This window comes from Sus scrofa, chromosome 6 (genome assembly GCF_054392235.1).
Source record: "Sus scrofa isolate SSC_HxYL_T2T_F1_AM1 chromosome 6, Sscrofa_HxYL_maternal_Yorkshire_Landrace_v2.0, whole genome shotgun sequence".
Classification (NCBI taxonomy): Eukaryota; Metazoa; Chordata; class Mammalia; order Artiodactyla; family Suidae; genus Sus; species Sus scrofa.
In genome coordinates, this window is record NC_139388.1 from 77,030,077 (window position 1) to 77,056,068 (window position 25,992).

At 48.6% G+C, this 25,992-nt stretch overlaps 1 protein-coding gene, 1 long non-coding RNA gene and 1 other non-coding gene across 23 annotated transcripts in view; 2 read left to right on the plus strand and 1 right to left on the minus strand.

Annotated features, from left to right (window-relative positions):
* VPS13D (vacuolar protein sorting 13 homolog D) overlaps window positions 1-25,992 on the plus strand; it is a 256,641-nt gene that overhangs the window by 227,036 nt on the left and 3,613 nt on the right. For all 20 annotated transcript variants that reach the window (XR_002344906.2, XR_014807064.1, XR_014807062.1 and 17 more), the window contains 2 exons: window positions 14,098-14,229; window positions 24,895-25,135. Coding sequence is in view for 6 of the 20 variants with exons in the window: in XM_021095374.2 (XP_020951033.1) it covers window positions 14,098-14,229; window positions 24,895-25,135 (373 nt within the window). In the remaining 14 variants the exon portion in view is untranslated. The remainder of the gene's footprint in view (window positions 1-14,097; window positions 14,230-24,894; window positions 25,136-25,992) is intronic.
* Window positions 1,530-7,084, minus strand: LOC146402562 (uncharacterized). Of its 2 annotated transcripts, none has more exons than XR_014807073.1 (3): window positions 6,672-6,960; window positions 4,727-5,218; window positions 1,530-3,968 (listed from the first exon to the last, which is right to left on the minus strand). It is a non-coding gene; the product is annotated as an uncharacterized LOC146402562 (long non-coding RNA). The 2 variants fall into 2 exon arrangements; XR_014807074.1 differs by having other exon boundaries at window positions 2,184-3,968; window positions 4,727-5,012; window positions 6,672-7,084.
* On the plus strand, window positions 25,271-25,419 carry LOC146402563 (small nucleolar RNA ACA59). Its single transcript, XR_014808768.1, has one exon. It is a non-coding gene; the product is annotated as a small nucleolar RNA ACA59 (small nucleolar RNA).

Consider the following 25,992-nt stretch of genomic DNA (forward strand, 5'->3'; position numbering starts at 1 on the left):
TCTTTAGGGTAAATGCTATGAGCACCCGGGTCCCTTTTGGCCCTGCTTTAGCACCTCCCACTCGTTGCTCTGAGCTGGCCATTGACTGCAAGCAAGAGAAGACCTGGCTCCTGCAGTGCAGGTTCAGAAAGCCAGACAGTGCTGGCAAGGTCCATCAGATGGCCTGGAAAGGAGGCCTCCCACAGAGGCCCAGTGTAGCATGGGCCATGCCTCCGGTCCTTGGGAGAAGCAATAGTATGGTCAGTTTGCAGCCCTTTCCTTTGGAGAAATCCTCACTCAGATCACCCCTTATCAGTTGACAGCCATTCCAGACAAAGTCTGCCATTCTCAGGCCTTCCCTAGTCTGCGCCCACCTGTGCTTATCTATGCTATGTCATCATGGGAATTTGTACTCTCTGCTTCTTAAGTGCGCTGTAAACATTTGGGTGTTTGTGCCTGAATGCTCCCTGAATTATCTTTTTAAAAAGTAGTTCTAGGGGTTCCCTGGTGACTCAGCAGGTTAAGGATATGGCATTGTCACTGCTGCGGTGAGGATTTGATTCCTGGCCGGGGAATTTCCACATGCTACAGGTGTGGCAAAAAAAAAAAAGTAGTTCTATCGTGTGAGTGTAAAGTTATGTACAAATGTGAACTGTTCTGAAAATTGTAACAACGTGTGAGCACGTAGAGTGTATAGTCAGTGTTCCAAGGAACTTGCACAAATTCTTTCATTCTTACAGCAAGTCAACAAGAAGGGTACTATTATTTTTAAAAAGAAAAGAAAAATAACTCAATCCCACTGGCCATTCATAATCACCAAAGAGGTGGCTAATAACCCTCCAGATATCTCTGTATGCATGTATATGTGTGTGCACACACACGCACGTAAATACGGTGTGTATGTATGACTGTGCATCATCTAGGCACAACTACCGATGCCTAAAAAGTGAATTATTTTTAACATTACATAATGTTAGTAAGTCATTTTTAACATATAATATTAAATTGCACATATACAACAACATCCTTAACTAGACCTTTCTTGATGGATGTTTCCAATATTTAGCTATCCTAAGCATCTTTTACATACATCTTTGCTCCTGTGTCTAATTCTCCCTTTAGGGTAAATTTCTAAAAATAAAATTTCTGGGTAAAGGGTAAATAAATGCATTTCCTATTTTGAAACACATTACAAATCGCCTTCTAGGAAGCTGCAACAATTTGTACTCCCACCCAGGGTACTTGAGAAGGATGGTTTCTCCAGCCCTCCCCCAGCCCCCCTTCCACCTGGCCATTCATTGAGAATTCCATGGAGAATGTTAAGTAGATACTCTACTAACAGCAAGGCGTTGTTACTCTTTGAAGTCTCTGCCCATCTGAGTGAATGTTTCAGTGCTAACACTTGCATTTCCTCCGTAACTAGGGTTGTTGTGTCATGTTTTCATATTTTATTTGGCCGCTCGGAGTTGTTTTGTAAATTATCCTTGTATATTCTTCACCCCACCCCCTTTTAAACCCTTGAGGTCAGCATTTGTCTTCTTCCTCATGTATTTGTTTTTGTTTATTTGTATCTGTCTTGGTCCTACCCTTCCAGGGGTCGTCATTTCATCAGTTTCTCATCCACATTAGTACCTATCTTTCTTCCACATGTTAATAAAATGTGGATTAGTCACTTGGTGAATTCCATTCATGAAGTTAATGTCTGCAGCATGACTATAAAAGGAGAGCTGGCACTGCTTACAATTCTACGTTCAATTGCTTTAGCTTTAGGAATGAGGCTTGCTTTCTTTTTTTTTTTTTTTTTGCGTGCTTGTGACATGTACAAGGTCCCAGGCCAGGGATCAAACCCGTGCCACAGCAGTGTCAATGCTGGATCCTTAACCTGCTGAGCACCAAGGAACTCCAAGAATGAGGCTTCAATTAGATGTTTTTAGATTATATGTGATGTGGTCTGTTAACCAGCTTTTATCTTATTTGTTTCCTCCTTTTTTATTTTTTGCTTTTTTAGGGCCTCACCCGTGGCATATGGGAGTTTCCAGGCTAGGGATCGAATTGAAGCTGCAGCCACTGGCCTATGCCACAGCCACAGCAATACAGGAGCCTCAACCCACTGAATGAGGCCAGGGATAGAACCCGCAACCTCGTGTGTACTAGCCGGGTTCGTAACCTGCAGAGCCACAACGAGAGCTCCATGTTTCTTCCTGTTTCTGAGTATTTGTCTACCACTATCTCCATGGTAGAACCCGGCAGATGAATACCGATGCTGTACATTGTTGTCATAAAAAGCTTGTCGTGCCTTTTGGCAGGGCTGAGCTAGCCTTCCTAGGAAGCCCGTCTTGCCCTCTGTAGCGTGTAGACCTCCTTAGCGCTTGTGTCACTGACACGGGGTCTAGGTGTCTTCCCAGTTGGATTGCAAGTTGCTTGAGCGCTCGCCGTTGCCTTCAGGTCCTCAGATTGCTCAACACAGCTATGATCTCAGAGGCCTTAGTAAAGAAATCTCCGTCGACAGTCATGCTGATAAGAAGTTCACTGTGTCCAGGAGAACCAGAGAGACCCAAGATCAGGTTTGGCTTTGCCACTAACCCGCTGAATGGCCTTGGACAAACTTCCTAATCCGAGGCCCGGCTTCCTCCTCTGTGACATGCAGTGCCAGTGAAACATATCCTCTATAAGCAGTGAGGCTTAGAGAGCCCACGGAGTAGTTGCCGCTCGGTAAATGCAGCTGTAGAGACAAACTGTGTCCCTGGTGACCCAGCGCTCTTAGTCCTGCTGTCTTTTCGCCTGGAGTTGTAAGAAAGCGGGTTGAGGTGGCCACATGCTGTCCTTAGAGGCTCACATGCTCCTCTACTTCAGGACTCTTTGTTGAGTCTGAATCTGTTTTTTTCCAACATGGAGCCTTGTAATCATCCAGAGACTCAGCACGATGCCACAAGTTTAAAATACACTAATTTCTCTCTTATGCTCTGCCAGTTTTTCTTAAATGGTCGTATGAGTGCCTGCACGCATGCATACACATGTGCGTGTATGTTCCCGCGTGCATCCGTGCGTGTAAAATGCTTGGAAGAAATAAAGAAGGGGTCACATTTTGCCTGGCACAGCAGCTAACGTCTCTGGTAGCCTCGAAGCATTTTGCCAAATGGACTTAAATTGGTTTCCTTCTGTTCTATTTTTATTTTGTCGTCATTTAGTGTATAGGGAGCCAACTCCTTCAAATGAGACATTTTGTTATTCAAACATGTTATTTAGTTTAACTGCCACGGGCCCAGCTTCACTGACATTGAGGACTGAGAAGGAGGGTTCTGAGCCGTGGTTCTCTCATGACCCGGCCAGAGCCGTGACCCTCCAGTCTGCAGTGCACATGGACCCAGACCGAAGCAGGCTGGCAGCCAAGTGTCGTCGGCATTGTGGGCTCAACTTCTGCCCCTCCGAGCCTGCCTTCGGTGGCCCTCAGCCCTGCTGTGGCATGTGGCATGAGAGCACTTCTGGCCCACGTCACCCCTGTGTGCTGATTAGACAGGAATCCGCAAATCTGTTGAGTGCGTGTTTAATGTGACACAGATGTGGGACATACTGCAGATCTTTCTGCTTTACAAATTTTCAGCTTTTTGCATTTCATCAGTGTTGCTTATTATTTACAGAATGTAACTTGAGACAGCAGAACAGATTGTAATTTTTAAAAAAGGTTTGGGGGGTGATGGGGCCGCAGGGGATCTGGGAGGAAAAAAAAAAAAAAATCCAGTAGTGTGGAATGTTGTTTGCTGTCCAGACCAAACAAACCAGTTTGCCAAGGGTTGATGGCCTAGGGCAGCCAGTCCCATTCGTGTTCACACTGGCAGCACTTAACTATCAGGCAGCTTGACCTCCTTATCACCAAATAAAGAATCCTCTCTTGTCACCAGGTTGAATGTCATAGCACCAGGCAGAAACGTACCTGTTGTTGAGGCCCTGAAGGGTATCACTTCGCTGCCAGCTCGAGTTCTGCTTCCTTCCTGCCCAAGAGAAAGGACCCCATTGAACCCAGTCCCCATTCAGACACACGGATGTTCTCTTTGCCTTATTCCTGCCCTGACTTTACACTCGGGCACTGTGACAAGAGCCAGAACAGAGAAATCTCTTCTTTTGTCTAAAAACTCCAAGGTCCTCTTGAGGGCATTGGCACCATGGGCTGGAGCTGATTCAACCCAAGTTGGAAGGGCAGGTGCTGTGTCTTGTTTGCAGAGGACAGATTTGCCCTGAGGTGGTCTTGGCTTCTGAGAAACCTCAGCCATAGGTTCAATTTGAGGACAAACAATAAAAAAGCACCAGCTGATCAGAAGAAAGGTGAGGAGGAGTGGGTGACTGTGATTCCCTTAAGTTTCTAGGTCCAAAGAACCTAAAACTTGGGGCTGAAAGCATGCAAGCCATGCAGGAACCCTCCTTTGGAGAAATTCTCCTTGGAGCTCAGGCTAGTGCAGAGATCTGATCACCATGGTCAGAAGGTTCCGAGCTGCTCAAGTGCTGAGTGTCATCCCTGGACTGGACCATCCCTAGGGAGCCAGACCCCTGAGCGTTTCCAGAGTTCACGCCCCCCCCCCCCGCCCCCGCTCTTCTCCCTCCTGGAAAAGTGCAGGTGGTGCAAGTTCCCCCGAGGCCCCCAGGCGGCTCTTCACTGCCCCGGGAGAACATCGCCCAGGTCAGTAAGTTGCTAGTGTCCCTCCAGGATGGAATGACCAGCATTCCTGTGCCCCAGGGGTTCCTGAGTTCTTACCAGCTCCCCGCCCGGGTCTGGAGGAGGAGTTCCATGGCGGCCTGCTCCTTCTCCCCTCCCTGGGCTGCAGAAGCAGCAGCTCTGCCTCCCTTGCCATCGGTCCTGCCTGGCCTTCGTTCTCTTCGTCTGTTGTCTGTGTAGTGAGCACCCACTGGGTGCTGGGATGCAGCGATGCGTACAAGACAGAAAGCTCTGGCTCCTCTTAGCTTCCATTCGACTCTCGCCACACTCTCCAGGCGGTGGCTTGGCGCAGAACGCGAGGCTCCTCCCTGGAAGAGGTTGCTGGCTGGAAAGAGGATGTATGCTATGTCGCTGACACTTCCAGGGCCTCAGTTTCTCCCGCTACCACCTAAAGTCTAACCTCCGGGCCTGAGATAGATCCTGGGTGCAAGGCTAAACTCTCTTTCTCATGGCAGCTGCTAATTTTCGATGCTTTCCGTTTTTGAAGTATCTTCTCTTGTTCCCTCTTTTCCTTTTCCATCTCATCTCCACCTGATAGTAAGAGGTTGTGTAAAACTTTCAGCCTGATGAATAGGTGATCTTGAAAAAGCAAACAAATCCCAAAGCAGACAGGCTGTCAGAGGACTGCAGCACCCACACCTGCCTGGCTTTGGTCATGGGTCAGGGTTGGGGGGGGTGGTAAACCACTTTGTTCCTAAATTCCATCCTCTTTTAAAAGAGATGAACTTTTGGAGAATGTGGATAACGTAGAGATTAAAAGAAGAAATGACGTAATTATTTGCCAGAAATCAATGGGAAAATAATCGGGTTTATTTCATGTAATCAGCTTGTTATCATTAGACTTTGTACGTCATAGCTACAGAATCACTTTACCAGGAATTGTGTATTTTGGCACATGGGAGCTAACTTGGGATCAGTATTTTAGAGGTGACAAGGTTAGCGAGGAGACTGACCGTGGCTTAAGTGATTCCTATACACACTGCACTCTCTGAATCAGAATGGTGTACTCAGATCATAAATGAAGCTTTGCATTTGTAGATGCCTGGTTTTTGGAGGGATATTGAAAGTTGCAACCCACTTTATAAATACAATTTATACTATTTTTTGAAAAAACAAAGCAACTCCAGAATGCATGCACAAGCTAGGCCTTTTAGGAAATCCAGGGCCATCAGGCTGTACGCTCAGGATAACATTATCCACTTGATTAGAATTCTGTATGAAGCGAGTCTGCCTCCCCCTCCCCCCAGCTTCACGAACAAGTAGTCTCACCCTGAGGCCGTTAGTTGACTAGGAACAAAAAGGCTCTTCATTAGCTTTGTTCTTAGAGTTGAAATCCCAATAGGCATATCTGTTGGCATTAGTCCTACCAGCTGTCACAGTTGCAATGTCATGGGGTCCCCCAAACATGTGTTAGGTTATAGGAAGCCTTGACCCCTATAAACAAGTCAGGTGTGAATCCCACTGACAGGAGAAGGCCCAGCCCAGGAAATTCCATCCCCACTGCAGGATGTCCCATTACTAAAAACTTAGCAGTGATACTAATATAATTTCTAACAATTTTATGAATCAACATCTTTCTCACATCTTCAGTTGTATTGTTGGGATTTTATGTGTCGTTACTCAGATGACTTCAGAACTCTAGGGAGGGGTAAGTAGAATTTAACCAGAAAGCAAAAGAGAAAGTTTGAAGCAGTTTCCCCCATAAGAAAACTGAGAGACAAAGACTGGATGTTAGATCCTAGCCTATCTTGGCTTTCGGCCACCCAGGCTAAGTTAAGTTAGGGCCCTTCCGGTTCACCTGTGACACCCTCTGCAGAGACCACATCATCATGGTTGTCATCAGCATCAGCAGCATTTTATTGAGCACTTATTATGAACCAGGCACTCTTATAAGCACTGTACGTGTATTGGCTGCCCTACTCCTCACTGGTATCCCCATTTTATGGATGAGGAAACCAAGGCACCAAGAGATTACACAACTTACCATAGGTCACAGTTTGTAAATGGTGGGTCTGGGGTTCAGATCCCAGCAGCCTGGCTCCGGAGCCTGTCCTCAGCCATCACTTTGCACGGCCTCCATCCAGTGCCCCCTGCTGCATTGCAGTCGCCCGTTCTGTTTATCCTCCATTAGCCTCCAGGAAGCTCCCTGGCAACTCGATTAATCTCTGTTCTTCTTAGAGGCCTGGCATGGCCCATGCTCAGGAACAGTTCGCTGAATGGGGTGGGGATGGGGAGGCAGAGGCAGACACGAGCCGGCTCAGGGCTCTCAGTGTGCTTCCTCCGTCAGCACTTTCCCTGAGGAACCAACGGCTACTGATAGACAGTTTCTTTCTGTCCAACGTTTTTTTCCCTCCTTCTTCTTCTCACGTGTTCAACCTCCAGACTATCATAGTAGATGTTTGGTACAGTTTTCTTGGTTCAGGATTTAACGCAGCCAGAGCTCAGTGGTTATTAATTATTAAACCTCTGGGTGGAATATTATCTCTGAGTAGGTTCTGGAAAGTGGGATTCTGTTTGTCAGGGGACTATGGGGAAGAGTTTCTCAGGTAAACTGGGCCAGACTTTCCAGGATTCCATCCTCTGCCCGCGTCTTTGATTGCAGTCTGCACTGAGGGGAGTAAAATGTGTTTGTGGAGAAGAGCTTTTCCACTTAGTCTCTGCAGGTGGATGCAGTCGTGAGGAGAGGGCTGCAGGTCAGAGGTCAGGCTTCTTGCCCATCCAGACACTGCGCTGCAGTGTGTCTCAAAGGAAGTTGTAACCAATTCAAACACTCCGGTGCAGAGAGCACGGTTTAGATAGATAGACTGTTGAATTCCTTTTAGAGAGCTGCCAAATGTTTGATCTGAACCATTCATCAAGAATTCTGGTATCTGGTAGCTGTCATTCATTAGCAGGTAGTATTTAAAGAGACAGCCTAATTGTTTGTGCTCGGTCGAGCACAGTACATATCAGTAAAAGATTTAATTGAAACAAAAGTCTTGGACACACACACACAAAAGTAGATAGCAAGCACAATCCATCACTTTGTTGGGGTCAGGACACACAGCCCCTAAGGAAGATGGCAGTCATCAGGTGAATAAACATTCTGTTCTGCTAGGAAGTCACATGTTTGACACACACGCTTTCTCCCCATTTACTGATTGTTTTTGAACCTCGCTCGGTTGATAGACGTTGGCCATGACATTCCTCAACCGACTAATATCTTCACTCAAGCTGTGCAGGGGTACGTGTATGTGTGTACAACATCTGTCTTCAACTAATAGAACTATGACATAGTTACTCATCATATACGCGAAGAACAAATAATAGCTGGCCAACTGTTGACCCTCGGGCTGAAAGGCAAGATCAACCAAGTGGAATTGGTTACATCTCCCTGGTCACCTTGTTTGGATTTATTGTTGCTTAAAGAAAATGACATGGGCTGTTTTCATTCCTCCGATCTTTGGTTTTGGCCCCCAGCGTACGTCCGACAGCAGTGGCCAGATGCAGCCGCGTTCTGCATTGATCTCCCCGACTCGGTGCGTCTCTGCAGTGTATCAGCCACTGTATCAGCAACCCCTTCCCCAGGGGGAGAGGCGTCCGTGCCGCACAGCCAACTCCCTGACATGTTCATGGAGTTCAAAGCTCCAGTTGGGTTGGTGCTGACATTTTGGATTAGCTGGTTGACTGGAAGGCCTGCTTCTTTCTATACGCTGTGAAATTTATAAACCGCAGCCGCCGAGGGCTTGAGAGGGCCGACAGCCCCGCAGCTGGCAGCAATTATGAACACCGCAGACCTCGCGCCAAACAAAGGTTCGGAGGCAGTGTTGCTGCACAGGCACTAAACAGACGCATGCTGTAAACTCCCTTTTATGTCGAGTGTCGGTGAGAGATGCTGTCGATGAATGGGTGGTGAGCGGGTGAAGTTTTGCCACCTCTTGTTTAATGACCCGTTGTCCCCAGGATCGGGGTACCAAGACCCTGCCCAAGAGGCAGCACGTCTTGACAGTGAAGGTGATGATGAGAAAAGGAGCAGAGCAAGCGGAGGAAGCCCGAGCAGGATCCAAGCATGGTCCAGCAGTGATGGGCGGGAGCAGCTTGGAAGCAGACCTTTCTGCTCTGGCGCTCATGGGCAGGCTCCATGTCTGCTCCACTTTTTTAATGTATGAATACACCATACATTTTTTCAATGGATTCCTTAGGCTCTCGGTTGAAAGGAGAAGGTGGGCATGAGAAGACGGATCCTGTTTTATACCCATTCGAGCAGCAAAAATTGAAGAGACTAGACCAGCGCTTTCTAATACGCAATTTACATTTAAGTTAATTTAAATTAAAAAGTTTAAATTCAGTTCCTTAGTCACGCTAGCCACATTTCAAGTGCTCAGTAGCCACGCGGGGCCAGCGGCTATGTACTGAACAGTGCAGCCCCGGACAATACCGAGTGTTGGAAAGGACATAGATCACTAGGCTCTCTGAGATGCGGTGTTGGTGGGAGCGTAAATTGGCCCAGCCACTTTGAAAACAGTTTGAATTATCTTTGTTAGGTGAACACGTATGCCCTGTGGTCCAGCAAACACCTCCTAGATAAATACCCAAAGAAATGCTTGCCCAGGTTCCCCGGGAGACGAGTACAGGAATGTACACTGCGGCGTTTGTGATGGCTCAACCTAGAGATGATCCTTGTGTCATCAGCAGGAAGATGGATGAATGACGGTACATTCATCCAGTGGAATAATTATAAGCTGGTACAATAAATGAATTATAGCTGCACACAAAAGAATGGCTGAATCTTAGCAATATGACTTCGAGGAGGAAGAAATGAGTCCCAGAACATAAAAAGGCAGTGCCATCCTTTTTCAAAATCCCAGAACAATAAAAACCAGAGAATGTAACCAGGCTGTACCAGAGCATACTTTGACATGTGATAAGACTAGATGCAGAAGAAAAGTAAGGGAATGATAAATACAAGCCTCAGAGCTGAAAGAGGATCAGGGAGGGGGAGGGAAGCGCCAGAGGACCACACAGAGTCCAGTTATGGTCAAGTGGGGTTTCTGTGCTAGGAATAGTGGTTTCACAGATGTTTGTTCTGTCATTTAAAATAACTAAAAGGCCAATGATGGTAGTGACCCCTGAACTGAGGATAATGATGAGTCTAGTCCTAAAGCCCAGTTTAAAGCCAAAAGGAACAGAGTGCTTTCCTTCCAGATGCTCAGAGGTTCACTGGAACACACATGAAAGCCACTTCAGAACAGTCACTTGAAAGTGGACACACCACTTTACTGCATCACAGAGTGAAGAAATTTAGGATTGCCGTCACATAGAGTCAGACTGCTTTCAAAAGCCTATTTGAAGTTTTAGTTCCATCATCCGTATGTGAAGAAAACAGGTCCCTCACGCAGTGGCTTGCTCTGAAGTGCATCACTTTTAAACTCTTTGCTGGCTTCAATTTGGGATGAAACTTCCTCGCCTATAGTGGTTTTAACCCCCACACACCCCAACCTCCCAACTTGGACCTCAGAAGTTCACATTTTAGTTGAGTTTTGGAGAACTCACAGTCTTTAAGTACCAACAATGATAAGGCAGTAGGAGATTGTGGGAAGAATTCCTTCAGTCCAATTCTGTTTCTAGTAAGATTATATCTAAATCACTCCTTATAGAAGCAGTCCCCATATTTATAAGACTACAAAAAACAGCAAGGTCCTACTGTACAGCACAGAGAACTATATCCAGTACCCTGTGATAAACCATTATGAAAAAGAATGCATAGGTATAACTGAGTGGCTTCGTACTCAGCAGAAATTAATACAACATTGGAAATAAACTGTACTTCAATTTAAAAAAAAAAAAAAGGGACAGAGTTTCTGTTGTGGCTCAGCAGAAACGAATCCGACTAGGAACCATGAGGTTGCGGGTTGGACCCCTGGCCTTGCTCAGTGGATTCAGGATCCGGCATTGCCATGAGCTGTGATGTGGGTCGGAAAATGTGGCTCGGATCCGGCGTTGCTGTGGCTTTGGCGTAGGTCGGTGGCTACAGCTCCGATTAGACCCCTGGCCTGGGAACCTCCATATGCCACAGGTGCAGCCCTAAAAGGACAAAAAGACAAAAAAAGAAAAAAAGACTATAAGAGAGATGGCATTTCCTTTTATGGTACAATCAAGCTTTCTCTCCTGGGTCTGTGTGACCAATGAGCCTTGAAGGCCACAGTGAGCTCCTCCGGGCAGCAGGACCTGACCACCGCATCCAACTTTCGCTTGGTGTGTGGTCAGTCATGGAGCGAGGACCCTGGAAATGGGAAGATGGTCTGCAGCCTCTTGGGAAGACAGACGAGAAACTCGATGAGTAGGCAGTGCATGCCCAGGAAGGAAGAGCTCTGCTTCTGTATTCCCTGCTTCTGGGTGGGTTTACGGATTGCAGGTTAGAAGGTAATGCATTAAGAGCGAAGGTGAGGTTGGATCATGAACTTTTTTGGGGAAAGTCTGGAGGGAGGCCACTGAGTCAAGAAACAGCTGTATGCACCAGGGAGCTCTTGATAATGTGCCAGTATGGGCCACGCTGACTTATAGTCGCAGCAACTCTGTAGTTGTTCCAGGATGCGGGACCCAAGAGCTCAGGTCCAGAAACTGGTCCTTGGCTGCTCTGGCTCCCTTGGATCTCACCAGAGGAGGTAGGACTCTTACTCAGCTTTCTCCTACTTGGTAGCGTTTCCCCCCCCCCCCCCCCCCGTTTTGGTTGCTAATGAAGATGATTTCTTTTAAGGAAAGTATGTGTCAACAGAGATGTTAATGTCTTGTCTTGGCCTTCATGCCCCATCCTTTGTTTTGATCAGTGGACTGGACAGACACACCCTTGACCTTTCTGTCCAGAAGTTGGGATTTTAGCTGGTTCACATTTTTCTTTAACTTTGTTGACTTTCCAAGTCCAGAATCTGTCATCTGTAATCTCTCCACCAAAGTTTGCGTGTCACCATTCCTTCTTAGCTCAATAGTCCAATGGTCTGTGTATCACCAACCCCCTCCCCCATCCCTCTCCAAATACCTCCGTTCATTTATTCAACTCATATTTATTGCTCCTCTACCATGAACCCAGCAGCAAATGAAACAAAGTCCCTCTTCTCATGGAGCTTACATTCCAGATGGGGAGCCAAGCAATAAGCAAATATTTTATCTAAAATATTTGGGATGTGAAGCAAATGTGTTTCGAGCTCATGACCAGTTTCATCTAACTTGTTTTTGAAAGGATCATTCTCACTGCTGTGAGAAGAACGGATAGGCGTGGAAACAGAATAAGTTGTAAGATGATTGTAACAGGCCAGCACAAATCCAGAGATCATTTGTTAGTCGTGAGAAGAATGGAGAAGTCAGTGGATTAGGGGTGTATGTGGGCGAACCCCCCAATAGGTTGGGGAAGACGTGGGGAGAAGAGGCAGAATGAAACTGTATATTGAGGACGAGGAGGGGGCAGGCCTGCCGTGACCTCCTGGGGGGCTCGGGGCTCCTGCTGCCATGCCCCAGCCTCTTTCGAGAGCTTTAGGGCTGACGGAACAGTAGGACTGTCTTGAGGAAAAGATGCTCTTTGGTCTGTCCTGGATAGATGTTTCCCTGGGCACAGAGAGAAGAACAGGACTCAGCTCCTTGGAAAAGTACACTACCCTCTATCCCCTAGTTCTTAAAACAGTAGTTGTCAGGCTTCTCCGAGAGGGGTTAACAGCAGATCCCCTCACTGCCCTCCCTACTTCCAGCCAGTCGTTGGGGGTCTCAAAAGCCAGCAAGGGAGTTCCCATTGTGGCGCAGTAGTTAACGAATCCGACTAGGAACCGTGAGGTTGCGGGTTCGATCCCTGCCCTTGCTCAGTGGGTTAAGGATCTGGCATTGCCGTGAGCTGTGGTGTAGGTTGCAGACGTGGCTTGGATCTGGCGTGGCTGTGGCTCTGGCATAGGCCAGCAGCTACAGCTCCGATTTCGACCCCTAGCCTGGGAACCTCCATATGCTGCGGGAGCGGCCCAAGAAATGGCAAAAAAAAAAAAAAAAAAGTCAAAAGCCAGCAGGACCTGAGTCCTGGAGAAGGAATTGAGACTGCACAGCAGGAGTGGGCGACTAGATGATAGCAATAAAATGGGTTTTTTACCCAGTCCCTTAGCACAGATTGCCAAGACTTCTTTTTAGTCTTACTTGAAGAGCACAACAAGTAGTACTGGAGGCATCCTTACTACTGAACTTTTAAAAAAAATCATCCCTGGATTTCTGGGTTTCCAGCTCATGGCAGACGTTACCCAGGCCCGAGACTTGGGAGAGCCTGGCCTGATAGGCCAAGTGCTAACGTGGGTCCAGGAGGGCTCTGAGTCGTCCCAGTTTTGCAGCTAATCCACCCTGTTGCCTGTGGCACGTTTCTGACTGTTTCTGTGCATATTTCTACCCTGAAACGCCCCCAGGCCCCATCTGCCCCTGCAGGTAAGTCTCCACACTGCTGTGAGCACACGACTCTGGCTGCTGATTCCGGGTGTGAGCCTGGCCATCGCTTTTAGATGTGTCTAGAGAGGGTGTTTTGCTTCAGTGGAATCCAGGAACAAATAATGAAAAGTACACCAAGTACAAGGCCTGGGACAGACCAGGCACACTCTTATCAGTCATCTGAAATATGCACAGCCTTTCCAAAACAAATATGGACTCCTGTTTCTAGGAAAACACCAAAAAGTACTTATCCATTACCCTGTATATGGTTTGTGGAAAAAGACAACACCAGCCTACCCTGAAAGCCATAGCAAAGCAGATTCCTTTGGGCAGCCGACAGCTGCGGGCCACAGCTTAGAGCCTCTGCAGCATCCCAGGCTGTGGCCTGGGACCCGTCCAGAGAGCCTTCTTCTCCCTCCCCTGGTTCTGTGCCCCTCATCCTACACCCAGGCAGCTGAGCTCATCCTGGAAGGAGTGGAGACGCTCTGTGTGTGCTTACTAATGCCCAGCATCCTTCCCTCTTCCTCCCGACCCTTTACAAACCCAGAGGTGCCTCTCCCAAAGGCATTCCTAGAAAATAAAGTGTGGCCACCTGCAAGTCCAGTGGTAGGAACAAGGACAAGAGCCACCGTTGGTGGGCAGCCCACCTCTGTCAGCACGGGCTGGATGGGCAAGATTTTATTTGATCTTCACAGCACTCCTGTGAGGCAGGTGTCATCACCCTGTTTACAGAGAAAACTGGAACTGAGGGTTGAAGACGCTAACTGACGTGTCCATGGTCACGGCTGGAAAATGGCAAAGGCCAGATTCCCCGTTCACAGCCGGAGTCCTTGATCACTTTCTTACCGTGTGCTTTAAATCCGGTCACCAGCTTTAGAGTATGTCCTGTGTCAGGTGTGCTTTCGTCTCAGACGAGGAGGGACGGGAAAAGGCTTTAACACTAAGCCCTCACCTCTTTGCTTTTTGTCCCTCTCCTCACCTAGGACTCAAGCCCAGAGGGTCCGGAAGCCGCGCTGCTGCACCGGGCCCCAGGGCCTGCTGCCCCGCTACTCCGAGAGCCAGGCAGAAGGCCAGGAGCAGCTCTTCAAACTCACAGACAACATACAAGACGAATTGTAAGTCGGAGCCACAGGAAACCAGGGCCTTGGGTTCTCCAAGTTGTATTTGCTGTCTTTGAGTCTGAGAAGTTTCTCTCTGATCCAGGTATCATCATGACTTTCAGACCTTGGAAATGGGCCCAGATTCCTCAGCCCAATTGTTTTATGGATTTAGATGGAACAGTGATTCTCAAACTGAGCTCCATAGCAGGACCTTAATGTTGGCAGTCTCCTAATTAGTTCAAAGAGAGAAGAGAAAAAGTTCTCACTCTCTAAAGGGTTTTTGCCCTGTAAAATTTTCCTGAACTCTGGTGTTCTGTTGTTTGCTGGTAAAACAAAACAGGTAAACAAATAACAAATAACCGGTTCCTGAGAATTTTGGAAATGCAGTTTCCTTAAGTTTGTTTTGTTACTCTTTGAATGTGGAGGCTTAGATACTTGGGATCTTGTTGTATTTTCAATTAGTGAAGTTTTTCCTAGTTGATGTGGTAGAATTCACTATATCACTATTTTAGGATAGCCTACAGAGACCCTTTTAGCATAAAATGCTCTGTAATCTAAATAGATGTTAGAACCACTAGGCCAGAGAAGGCAATTCATTATGCCTGATAAAGAGCAAGGTGCTAGTGTAATTTCTTTTACTGCTTATATAGCTCCTTTAAAATAAAGCAAGCTAGAGAGGGTTCAGAGGCCCATGAATGTGTTTTGGTTGGTGGAGGAGTATCTGCAGTAGAGCTTAGCTCTCAGAATAGCCCTCGGCGCAAAGGGTAGACACAGTGTTAAGCAGACCTCACCTGTTAGTATTCGAATGGGGCTGTCAAAAGCTGAATCCCTAATTCATTTGGTGCCTGCTGCATAGGATGACATCTTCCTGGAGACTCCCTGCAGTGTTTCTGGAAAGTCTCTTAATGATGCCCTAGTCAGCTCAACCTGCTGTAATGAAATGCCATAGGCTAAGTGGCTTAAAGAACCAAAAATTACTTCTCATAGTCTTGAGACTGGGAATTCCAAGATCAGGGCACCAGCTGATTTGGTTCCTGGCGAAAGCTCTCCTCCTGGCTTGCAGGCTGCCTTCTGGCTGGATCCTCACGTGAGCAAGATCTCTGGTGTCTCCTCTAAGGACACTAATCCTGTGGCCTCAGGGCCCCACTCTTATGACCTCACGTGACCTCAGTCAGTCCCTTACTTCAGATAGTCACACTGGGGTGAGGGCTTCAACAGGGAATTTGGGGGGGGGGTATAATTCTGCCCAGAGCATATATCTGTCTGCCCTCTTTGTCTCTGGCCATGAATCCAATACCCAGGATCGCCAGCACTTCACTTCAGGGAGGACTTTATGTGGGGCCGCCTTGGGCTAAGGATTGCTGCCGTGGCCACCCTTTATACTACTCTGTTGATGAAACTTTCAGCCTCTGGATCAGAAGCCCAGAGAGTCGTTCCTCAGGTCCAGCAAGGCCTGGTGCAGAGTCTGCTAGAATGGCAGCTTGACGAGGGCTGGACTTTTTCTCTGTTCCACTCACTGAAGAATCCTCAGTACATGGAACAGTGCCTGGCATATACTAAGCACTCAGCGAACATTTGTTGAATGAATGATTGTTGGATAGTTACCGTACATTGTACTTTTAATTTTCTCCCCGACTCACCCTATTCAAGGCGAACCATCTCTGGTCCTTGTGAAATTCATTTTCAATCAAATGGCATATGCCAAAAACCCAGGGAGAAGCTGTGTAGCACAGCTCCCAGTGGAATGGCCTGCACTGAAAACAGAGCCATGGAAAGCTGAGAGCTGGAATCAAAATGAAGTCCGTAAAAAAGAGTTCATGAAACTCTTGAAGTTCGTATGAACATGGAAGAGATACTGGCATGAGGGACTTTTGATGCTAAAGATGAAAACCATGTGACTCTACCCAAGTTAGTGGGTTCAATCTTGCCAGCGAATGTGGAAGGGGACCCGTGACCACGGCCTTCCCCACGGAACAGCGAAGAAGTCACCGGGAAACCTGGCAAATGGTTCTCCGAAGTAACCTCGGGTTGTCAGGCTGGGTCCTCACGGCGACGTGAGCACTGGGTCTTGGTCATTGGCAAGAACGAGGTTCTCAGGAAAAGTGCAGGAGTGCCATATTATACCTCTGACTTTTATCCTAGAGTTGTAATTAAAAACATGTTTAAAGACCTAATTATTTGCATATTTTCCTGCAGAGTTAACCCCTTAAAAGGTCTTTAATACCTTGCTCTACTGTTCTAACTAAATGTTTCCACATTTTTTTCCAGTTAGACTCACTGTTTCACTTCAGGAAAATACTGTGTAATTACTTCCTGATGTAGTGAAAACCCCACAAAGTCCCTGGTGCCATGGTTACTTCAACTTTGTTCTCCCAGATCAAGTTGCATTTAATTTTTTATTTTATTTAATTAATTAATATTCAAAAGATAGCTACTGACGTATGATATAAGTCTGGCCAGCTGAAAAGGCTTCCGTTTCAAATGAATCAAATATTTCTCTGATATGTTGCAAAATGGCCATGGCTTTCCATTTTTCTTAATTTGGGCTCTAAAATAGTATCCTGATAAGATGATATTAAAGTGGAATTTGTCCTATCTGACTAAATTAATAATTTTCTCTAAAACTAGTGTCTAAGCTGTAGCTGGAAACCTCATTTTCCCTAAAAAAAGAAAAAATTACCTGTTTTATTTCTAATACACCATCACAGACCAAGCTACATACTGGCCATGTAAGCACTAGAGCGGCATCTTACCTTTCCAGAAAAGTCGCTTATGCGTATGGCCTAAGTAGCTGCCCTAACATACTCCTTACTTGACACCTAGATTATATTTTTTAAATGTAGTTTTAGGAAATTACGTTTATGAGGGTTTTTTAAAGATGTTATTTAATGCTTTAATAAAGCAGCTTTTAGGGGGAGTTCCCATCGTGGCTCAGTGGTTAACAAACCCAACTAGGATCCATGAAGACATGGATTTGATCCCTGGCCTTGCTCAGTGGGTTAAGGATCTGGCATTGCCGTGAGCTGTGGTGTAGGTCACAGACATGGCTCGGATCCTGAGTTACTGCAGCTGTGACCTTTCATATGCCGTGACCATGGCCCTAAAAAGACAAAAGACAAAAAAAAAAAAAAAAAAAAAAAAAGCAGCAGCTTCTAGGGAGTTCTGCTGTGGCCCAGTGGGTCAGGAATCTGACTGCAGCAGTGTGGGTTGCTGCAGAAGTATGGGTTTGATCCCCCACCCAGCGCAGTGGCTTAAAGGAGCCAGCATTGTTGCAGTTCAATCCCTGGCTTGGGAACTTCCATATGCCATGGGTGAGGCCATTTAAAAAAGTACTCTATCAAAATGTTAAGTAATTTTTTTTTTTTTTTTTTTTTTTTTTTTTTTTTGCTTTTTGGGGCTGCACCTGCAGCATATGGAGGTTCCCAGGCTAGGGGTCCAGTCAGAGCTACAGCTGCCAGCCTACACCACAGCCACAGCAACACAGGATCCCTAACCCACTGAGCAAGGCCAGGGATTGAACCCACAACCTCCTAGTTGGATTCATTTCCCCTGCTCCACAATGGAACTCCTTAAGTAATATTTTGATAAATGTATTTACACAGAATTGATTTCCCATGTCAACCTAAATGTTTTATTTTATACATTTAAAAGGAGCATTATTCTTAGAAAGGATCATGGGTCTCCCCAGAATGCCATAGTGGGGGTCCTGGATCCACAAAAAGTTCAGAGCTCCTGTTCTAATTGCAAATTGGGAGCCTTTTTAGATGTTTGAAATTTTTAATTACTAATTATTTTTTAGTATCGTGACTGTGCTGACAAGAGAGCTAATCCTTTAGAGAAATATGCTGGTATATTTACAGATAAAAGGAAAAGGGATGAATTACCAGCAACAGCTAAAAACCCTTGAGGGGCAGCAAGACCTGGGAAGTGGCTCCACATGGCAGGGTTCCTGTGAGAGACCTTGAAGGTGGTGTTTGCCTTTTGGCAAAACTTGAAGGTCACCACTGTGAGGCCACTTGAGTCTAGTCAGTATCTTGGAAGATTCCATTGGGTCCCTGGGTCGCTGGATCTCAGCTGAGCCGGGCAGGTCCCCGGTCCCTTTGGGTTACGCACTGTTTCCATCTTTTGGAGGCTACTCCCCTCTTTTTCTTTTGTCTTTGTTGAGATCTTTTTTTCTTAACATGGAAAAGTATGAAAAGGAAAATAAAAATAGCCTATAAATCCACTAGCCAGATTAGTCCTTTCTCTTTCTGATGGAATAAACTCATGTGCACAGTTAGCAAAATTCAGAGTACAGAAAGAAAGAAAATCAAAAGTAAAATTCTCCCTTCTTGCCCCCTTTGTAAACATACCATTTGCGGTATTTTGTATCTTGTCTATCCTTGAGAAATTGCAGCTAGAGATAGAAATCAGAATTTTTTTCTGAGCACGGGTTGATTCTATTTCTTTTTTTTTTTTTTTTTTTTTTTGTCTTTTTTTTTGTCTTTTGTTGTTGTTGTTGTTGCTATTTCTTGGGCCGCTCCCGCGGCATATGGAGGTTCCCAGGCTAGGGGTTGAATCGGAGCTGTAGCCACCGGCCTACGCCAGAGCCACAGCAACGCAGGATCCGAGCCGCGTCTGCAACCTACACCACAGCTCACGGCAACGCCGGATCGTTAACCCACTGAGCAAGGGCAGGGACCGAACCCGCAACCTCATGGTTCCTAGTCGGATTCGTTAACCACTGCGCCACGACGGGAACTCCTCTTTTATTTTTTGACCACCCATGGCATGTGAAAGTTCCTGAGCCAGGGGTCAAACTGAAGCCCCAGCGGTGTCCTTAACCACTACGACGAGGGCATTCCTTTAGCTGATCCTAATAGCATATCATTGTAAATAAAAACCTTAAAGTAACATTTGTAGTCTCAAAACAAAAGCAAAAGACCCGAACTTTTGAGGAGTGGGATAGAATCTATTGGCTTCCATTTACTAAACCAGGAAATATTCTCTTAATAAACACTGACCCTTGGGAAATTGGACGTTCTTCCATAGACCCGTAAATGACAACTTTCACTTGGTCATTTATCTGGCTCTTCACAGAAGAGCTAATGGCGTGTCTTTGCTGTTCCCTTGAAGTTCACACAACCTTGTACATCAGCTGCACTTTAGCTAAAAAGAGAAGAAGGGGAGTTCCCGTCGTGGCTCAGTGGTTAGTGAATCCGACTAGGAACCATGAGGTTGCAGGTTTGATCCCTGGCCTCGCTCAGTGGGTTGGGGATCCGGCGTTGCCATGAGCTGTGGTGTAGGTTGCAGACGCGGCTCGGATCCCGCGTTGCTGTGGCTCTGGCATAGGCTGGTGGCTACAGCTCCGATTCGACCCCTAGCCCGGGAACCTCCATATGCCAAGGGAGCGGCCTTAGAAATGGCAGAAAGACAAAAAAAAAAAAAAGAAGAAGAAGAAGGAAGGAAGGGATGAGAGAGAGGAAGGAAAGAAAAGAGAAGGCAGGGAGGAAGGAACACTGATGGCTTGCTAAGTCTTTAATAAGATAAATGAAAACTTCCAGGAGAATTTTTTTAGCTTTACCACTGGGTAAAATAAACACCCAACACCCAAAGTCACTTGTGCCCTGGTAAATTCCACCGGACCCCGCAACATAAATGCATTGCTATTTTCTGAGACTACCTAACCCATGAACTTACTGAATCCTGCTCTGTGCCAGGACAGGTTCACGGTCTAGCAAGGGAAGCAGGCTATGTTACCAACCATCTGTAAACATGTGATTGCTTTAAAAATATGTGTTCGGAGCCCACGAGGGCAAGTGATTGATTTGTGCCTGGAGAGTGAGGGAAGGCTATGGATAATTGAGCTGGTCCTGCAGGATGAGGAGGTAGAAGCCAAGGAGAGAGGAGAGGGAGGCGCGGCCTCAGAGAAGAGTTCGGGCAAAGGGTGGGGGCGGGAGTGTTAGCGACATTTCCGGAGGGTGGCAGGTTAGTCGGGGGTGGTGGCAGCACGCATGTGGCGGGGGGGGGGGGAATGGGGGTCGGAAAGGTGGGTTCCGAGGCCAGGTTTGCACACTCAGTGTACAACCCTGGTAGCAGCGGTGAGATTTTTGCAGAGGCTCCCCCTCAAAATGACATGAAAAATGTAACCTTGACAGTAGCAGAGAGATGGATCAGAGCTGCAAGGACCGCAGGCAGGAAAGTAGATAGGAGGCCCCCGGAGTGGTCCAGGTCTGACCTGGGATGGTCTCAGGTGGCCAGGCCTGAGGGCAGGATGATGGTAAGGAGGAGGAGGGGACCAGAAAGTGCAGCAGAAAGGCGCTCAGTACAGGCGGAGTGAAGAGCCGGCTGGAGCTGAAGGCGCCGGAGGAGCAGATTCGAGAGGCGGTGCTGGGTGTGAGGGACCCCGGGGATGCGTGTGCCGAGACGCTCTGCAGGACACCAGGCTCACAGATGTGGGGTCACGCATGGACTTGGAGGGGTGACAGCAGGGGAGGAGTCTGTTCTAGAAAGGGGCTCTTCTGATTTTGAAATGTCTACAGAGTGCAAAAAATATAGATATATAAAATAATAAAGCAAAAAATAAAAGAGTGGGAGGAAAAAAAAGCAATCAGATTAAAAGGGGTCGTTGAGGAGTCCCCATTCTGGCTAAGCAGGTTAAAGGCCTGACATAGTCTCCATGGGGCTGTCAGTTCAATCCCTGGCCTCGCTCAGTGGGTTAAGGATCCAGTGTCGCTGCAAGCTTTGGTGTTGGTTGCGGATGCAGCTCAGATCTGGTGTTGTGTGGCTGTGGCGTCGGCCTGCAGTTGCAGTTCCGATTCGACCCCTAGCCCGGAAACTTCCATATGCTGTGGGTGTGCCTGTAAAAGAAAAGAAACAAGATGGGTCATTGGAACCTCGGGCAGATTTCTCTCTCCCCAAGGAGACTGATTTGTCCTGAACCTGTTGCCTTGCAGCCTCTCAGAGGGATACTGCTTTCTCCATCCTGCTGAAATGCGGATTTGCAGACTTGCACGAGGCCCTTCCTCACAGGATCCGGATAACTTGGCATCTCTTCTCCACAGAGGAAAGACATAACAATAGGCACCATTGTTCAAGCATCTTTTCTGTGTTGGGTGTGGAGATCGGTTCTCATGGTCACAGTGGCCCCATAGAGTAAATACGGTGATCCTTGCTCTACACGTGGTGGCAGGGCTGCTCTGAGCCACGCCACGTGGCTAGTGAGTGACGGGCCGAGCCAAGGGGCACCTGGGATTGCTGCATTCCAGTGGCACGTTACCACCTGCCACAGAGCAAGGGGTTGAGCTGTTTTGATAAGGCCGATGGTATTGATGATAAAGCCCCATGGTTCATGGTTTTGGATATTGTAAGTAAATCTTCTAGCCAAAGTCTAAAAATCCTGTTTCTTATAGAATCATTTACAGTGTTTGTGGAACAGCGGGTGGCTTCTCTAGTTTTCCATATTTGAAGGGTGCAGCTTATCCAGCTGCTTTGTGTCTCAGGCCACATTTTTTCATTCTTCCTCCCTCTTGAGTTCATAATAGGTCAGAGGGTAGAAGGATGCACTCAGGAGCCAGCTGAGACCACGTGGCTTTCCTCCTCTGTGTCCTCCCACGAGGGCTGGCAATGGTCCCTCCCTCTCGGGCCAAGAGCAGCCCTGTGTGAAGGTTGGGGATTCAGGGGATGAAGAGCAGAAACCCCATGTCTAGACTCAACTCGTGTGCAGCCACGGCCACCGCGGTTCTGGTGGCAAAACCCTGAGCCCCTCAAGCAAAGCAGATGAAAGCCTCCTTCAGGGTCGGCCAGGCAGGGAGGGAAACGCACAGGGATGCCCTGAGCACTGCTTTGAGCTGGCCTCTCGTCACCCCGGCATTTGGTTCCTCTCTGAGTGATGAGTTTGGGATTGGCCTTCCTTATACAGGAGGGACCCATAATCCAGAGCTCAGTGTTACTTATTCTTGGTTTCCAGATTTCATTTTTTAAAAAAGTATTCTATGGTGAAGTGCCAAGCCTTGGTCATTGGTCACGGGAGTGCTGGGTGGTGTCAGGAGGAAAATGAAGAGACAGCTGTTTGCTTAGTTTTTGCTCGGACCCTGGCCCTCCCACTGAGACCTCACTGTCTCCCTCCTCTTGGTTATATCCTTGGCTCTGATCTGCTTCTGATTTGAAAAGACTAGAACATTTCCTATAAATGTCCAAACGGTACCACCTGTCTGAGCTTCAGGGTGTGGGGCCCCTGGGCTCACAGAATAGAGCCCTGTGCATGTTCACAGACTGCTCCTCTCCCCTCGTTTCTCTAATGGTCATGCAGTCCTTGGACTTTGAATTTTGACCATGGATTTATTGACTTTGTGATGGAGTCTGGCAGGTAGTATCATCTCTATGTAAAGAAACAGAGCCACAAAGACAGCAGCCAGTCCAGCCTGGTGGGTCTCCCTGGCTGCTCATGCAGGCACCTTTCCGTAGAGCATCCCAGCTCCAAGGCACCTGCCTTCTTCCTCCCTCCCGGAACAGAAGCTGTTGTGGCTGATGGAGGACTTGCGCCATCTGCGGCCTCTTGGAAACGAGTCTATTTTCAAGCCTATGAAAGCGGTCCAGGGTGGAGAGGGCACTGATGATGTCGGCCACTCAGCCCCGGTGCGAGAGCAGCTGCCTGGATGGAAAGGCCGTGACCCTTTTAGAGGCTGTGCTGGACAGCGACATGGCGACAGCGGGGGCACGGGTGTGGAGGAGAAGCACCCCATCCTGTGCTGCTAGAGGACAGAGAACCGGCTCCACTGCATTGTTTATGCACGTCCTGCTCTCACCCCAGTGTTGGTGGCCAACTTGGGGGGGGGGTCTCCTTTGCGGCCTGTCACGGCCTCAGTAGCCATGCACCCGGCCCACCTGTGCTGAGAAGCTGTGGGCCATTTTCCATTTTTAAGCTAGTTGCCCAGCAAGTTGCAGCTGCCATGTGACGCTTTCTCTCTGTGCCATCCCTGTGTCTGTCTGTCTCTCTCTGTCACCTTTGCGTCCCCTGGACCAGCTATTTCAGATTCCATTTGGTCTCTTGAAGGGAAACCGCTGCCCCTCTGGTACTGTCAGAGCCTGGGAGGGGAGCTTCTGTGCTCAGTGGCCTGGACACCCAAAGCTGCCCGGCACTTCTAATTTGGGCATTGAGATTTCACAAGACTACATTCTTGGCCTTGCCAACCAATTGGAATAGAACAATAAACCCCAATTTTTGTCATGCGAGGCTATAATTAAAATGGCACCTGGAACCAGGCGGGTTTTTACTGAGTACTGAGGAGGTGGCCAACTCCGCGGGTGCTGACTCGGGGGTGTGGGGTGTGGCCCCCACCCTTACATCAGCTTAGTCAGAGTGCTGAATACCCATCCAGGAAGCAAAAAGAGAACAAACAGGTGCTTGGCAGTGCTCTTGCAGGTAAGCAGCGACGCATTCAGAGGTGGGGGCGGAGCTAGAGGGTTTCTGGGGACGCTGCCCAGGGAACTGGAACTCAGGCTGGGGAAGACGACCTGCGGTATGTTCTGAGCGGGCCGGGGGCCGGGGGGCTCTAAGCAGAGAAGAGGGGGGGCCTGGCCTGCGCTTGGAGCTGAAAGAGAACCAGCCTGTCCCGCAGCAGCAGGCGGGCCTGCTCCATCCCCTCAGAACTTTGCAACTGCTGAGTGGGAACAAAGCTGCCCTGGGACCCGGCCCGAGCCGTTCCAGGGGAGCCTTGGCTCCCAGCAACTGCCGTGTGGAAATTCCTCTAGGACATCAAGTCCCAGGGGGCCGGGGCGTGACAGTCAGCTGTTAGCATCCTTGTAGTCATCCGCTCTCCTTCGCTGTCCCCCGACGTGGCTTCCCCGTCGTGGAAGGCTGTCGCAAGATGTGCGCAGGCAGCCAGGCCTGGGAGAGCCGTCCTGGAGGGTTTTCCGGGGTCACTGCTCTCCATCCACTGGCCAGGCTGAGAGGTTTGACGCACACAAATTCCCACCTTAAGTCCGGGTGTCCAGGAAGAAGAGGTTTTTTCCCCTGAGTGGCCCAAAGCCCCTCGAAGTGATGACTGTGAGTTAGGCACATGGAGATTACAGCTTTACTGAAGAAAGCACCGTGGCGCAAACTGTGGCAGTTCTCAGAGCACAGTGCGGGTCTCCTGTCAGCCCCCTGTCCCTGGAGGTGTTTCGCTGAGACCGGCGACCTCTTATTAGAACTGGGACAAAAAGGAAGTAGACACAGGTGTGCAAATGGAGAGCGCGAGCCGTGCTCCCACGTCATCCAGTTTGCGGACCGTTTATACCGCCCCCTCCCCGCCTCCATCACCCCTGCCCCCTCTGCCCCTCCGCCACCCTGGGGCACCCTTCTCAGCGGCTCCTTCAGTCTGCACTTAGCGCCGTGCGCCCTTCCTCTCTTCTGCCCGATGGCGCGCGGTTACACTTTTCCCTGAGCCTTGGTTTGTGTAAAGGCCATAAAACGCGGTCCCTCATGGACGCAGTTAGTGGTGTTTGTGGAACCCCTGTCCAAGGGCCGTGGGCTTTATACCCCGGCCTCTCAGCCGCCCGGAGAGGCCACGGTCACTTTTCTTGCTGATTTACAAACAAGGAGAGGCGGCTCAGAGTGAGCGGACCGCCTGCCCAAGGTGTGGGGAGTGAGGGAGGCTGGGTTCGAGGTTGAGTGTCTGGTGAGCGGGGCCTCCGCCTCACGGCCCTCTCCGTCCGCAGCTTCATAGCCGTGGAGAACGTGGACAGCTACTGCGTGCTCATCTCCTCCAAGGCCGTCTACTTCCTGAGAAGCGGAGACTACGTCGACCGAGAGGCCGTCTTCCTCGAGGTCAAGTACGACGACCTCTATCACTGCCTCGTCTCCAAAGACCACGGGAAGGTGTACGTGCAGGTGACCAAGAAAGCCGTGAACTCGAGCAGCGGCGTGGCCATCCCCGGCCCTTCCCACCAGAAGCCGATGGTGAGCGTGCCCTGGCCCGAGTTCCCAGCACCCTCCGCCCGGCTTACGGTGGGAAAACCTTCGCAGCACTTCAGGCCGAGGCCGGGCGCTCCCGAGGCCCCGGGTCCGGCCAAGTCCCGAGTGTGCGCAGAAGGCGCCCCATGTGTGCTCCTGGAGCGATGCCAGCCTCCCAGCCCCACCACCAAGGGCCCCGGGCGGGCAGGCGGCGCCACACCTGGGCCTCAGTTACCTGTCCAGGTAGCGTGGGCAGGAATACCTGCTGTAAGCAGTTATCAGGACCAGGTGATGGGATGCATGCAGGTTTTATTCCTAAAATGGGACTCTGGGGCGCACTGGGTCTAAGGAGGTGTTAGAGCAGACTTTAGTTTCTTCATTGTTTCCCCTACGCAGCAGTTGGAAATCAGTTTTCTGCTCAAAGAAGCAATGTCTAGCATAGGCTCCTACCCAGGTTAAAAGCCCAATAAATATGTATAAATAAAACTTATACTTTGCCTTCAAAGGGTACAAGATATTGTTATAACAGGACCTTTAAATATTAACGTTCCAGCTAATAACCAAGATTCACTGAGGGCGTGCCATGTGCCAGGCTGGATTCTAAGTACTTATTTAATGTTGTACCGTTATTGTCCCCACTTGACGGGGAGGGAGGCTTGGTGAGGACAGGTGACTTGCTCAAGGCTGTGTGGCCCACACTGCACGCTTCTCACCTGGTACACCGGGATTTTCAGGCCTGTATTTGAGAACAATGGGCCCTTCAAAGTGGCTCTGCCTGTCTCAGTCTTTGTGCAGCTCAGAAGTAGCAGCCAGCCTTCGTGGGCCTCTGTCCCATGACCTTCTCCCTGCCAGGAATGTGCTTG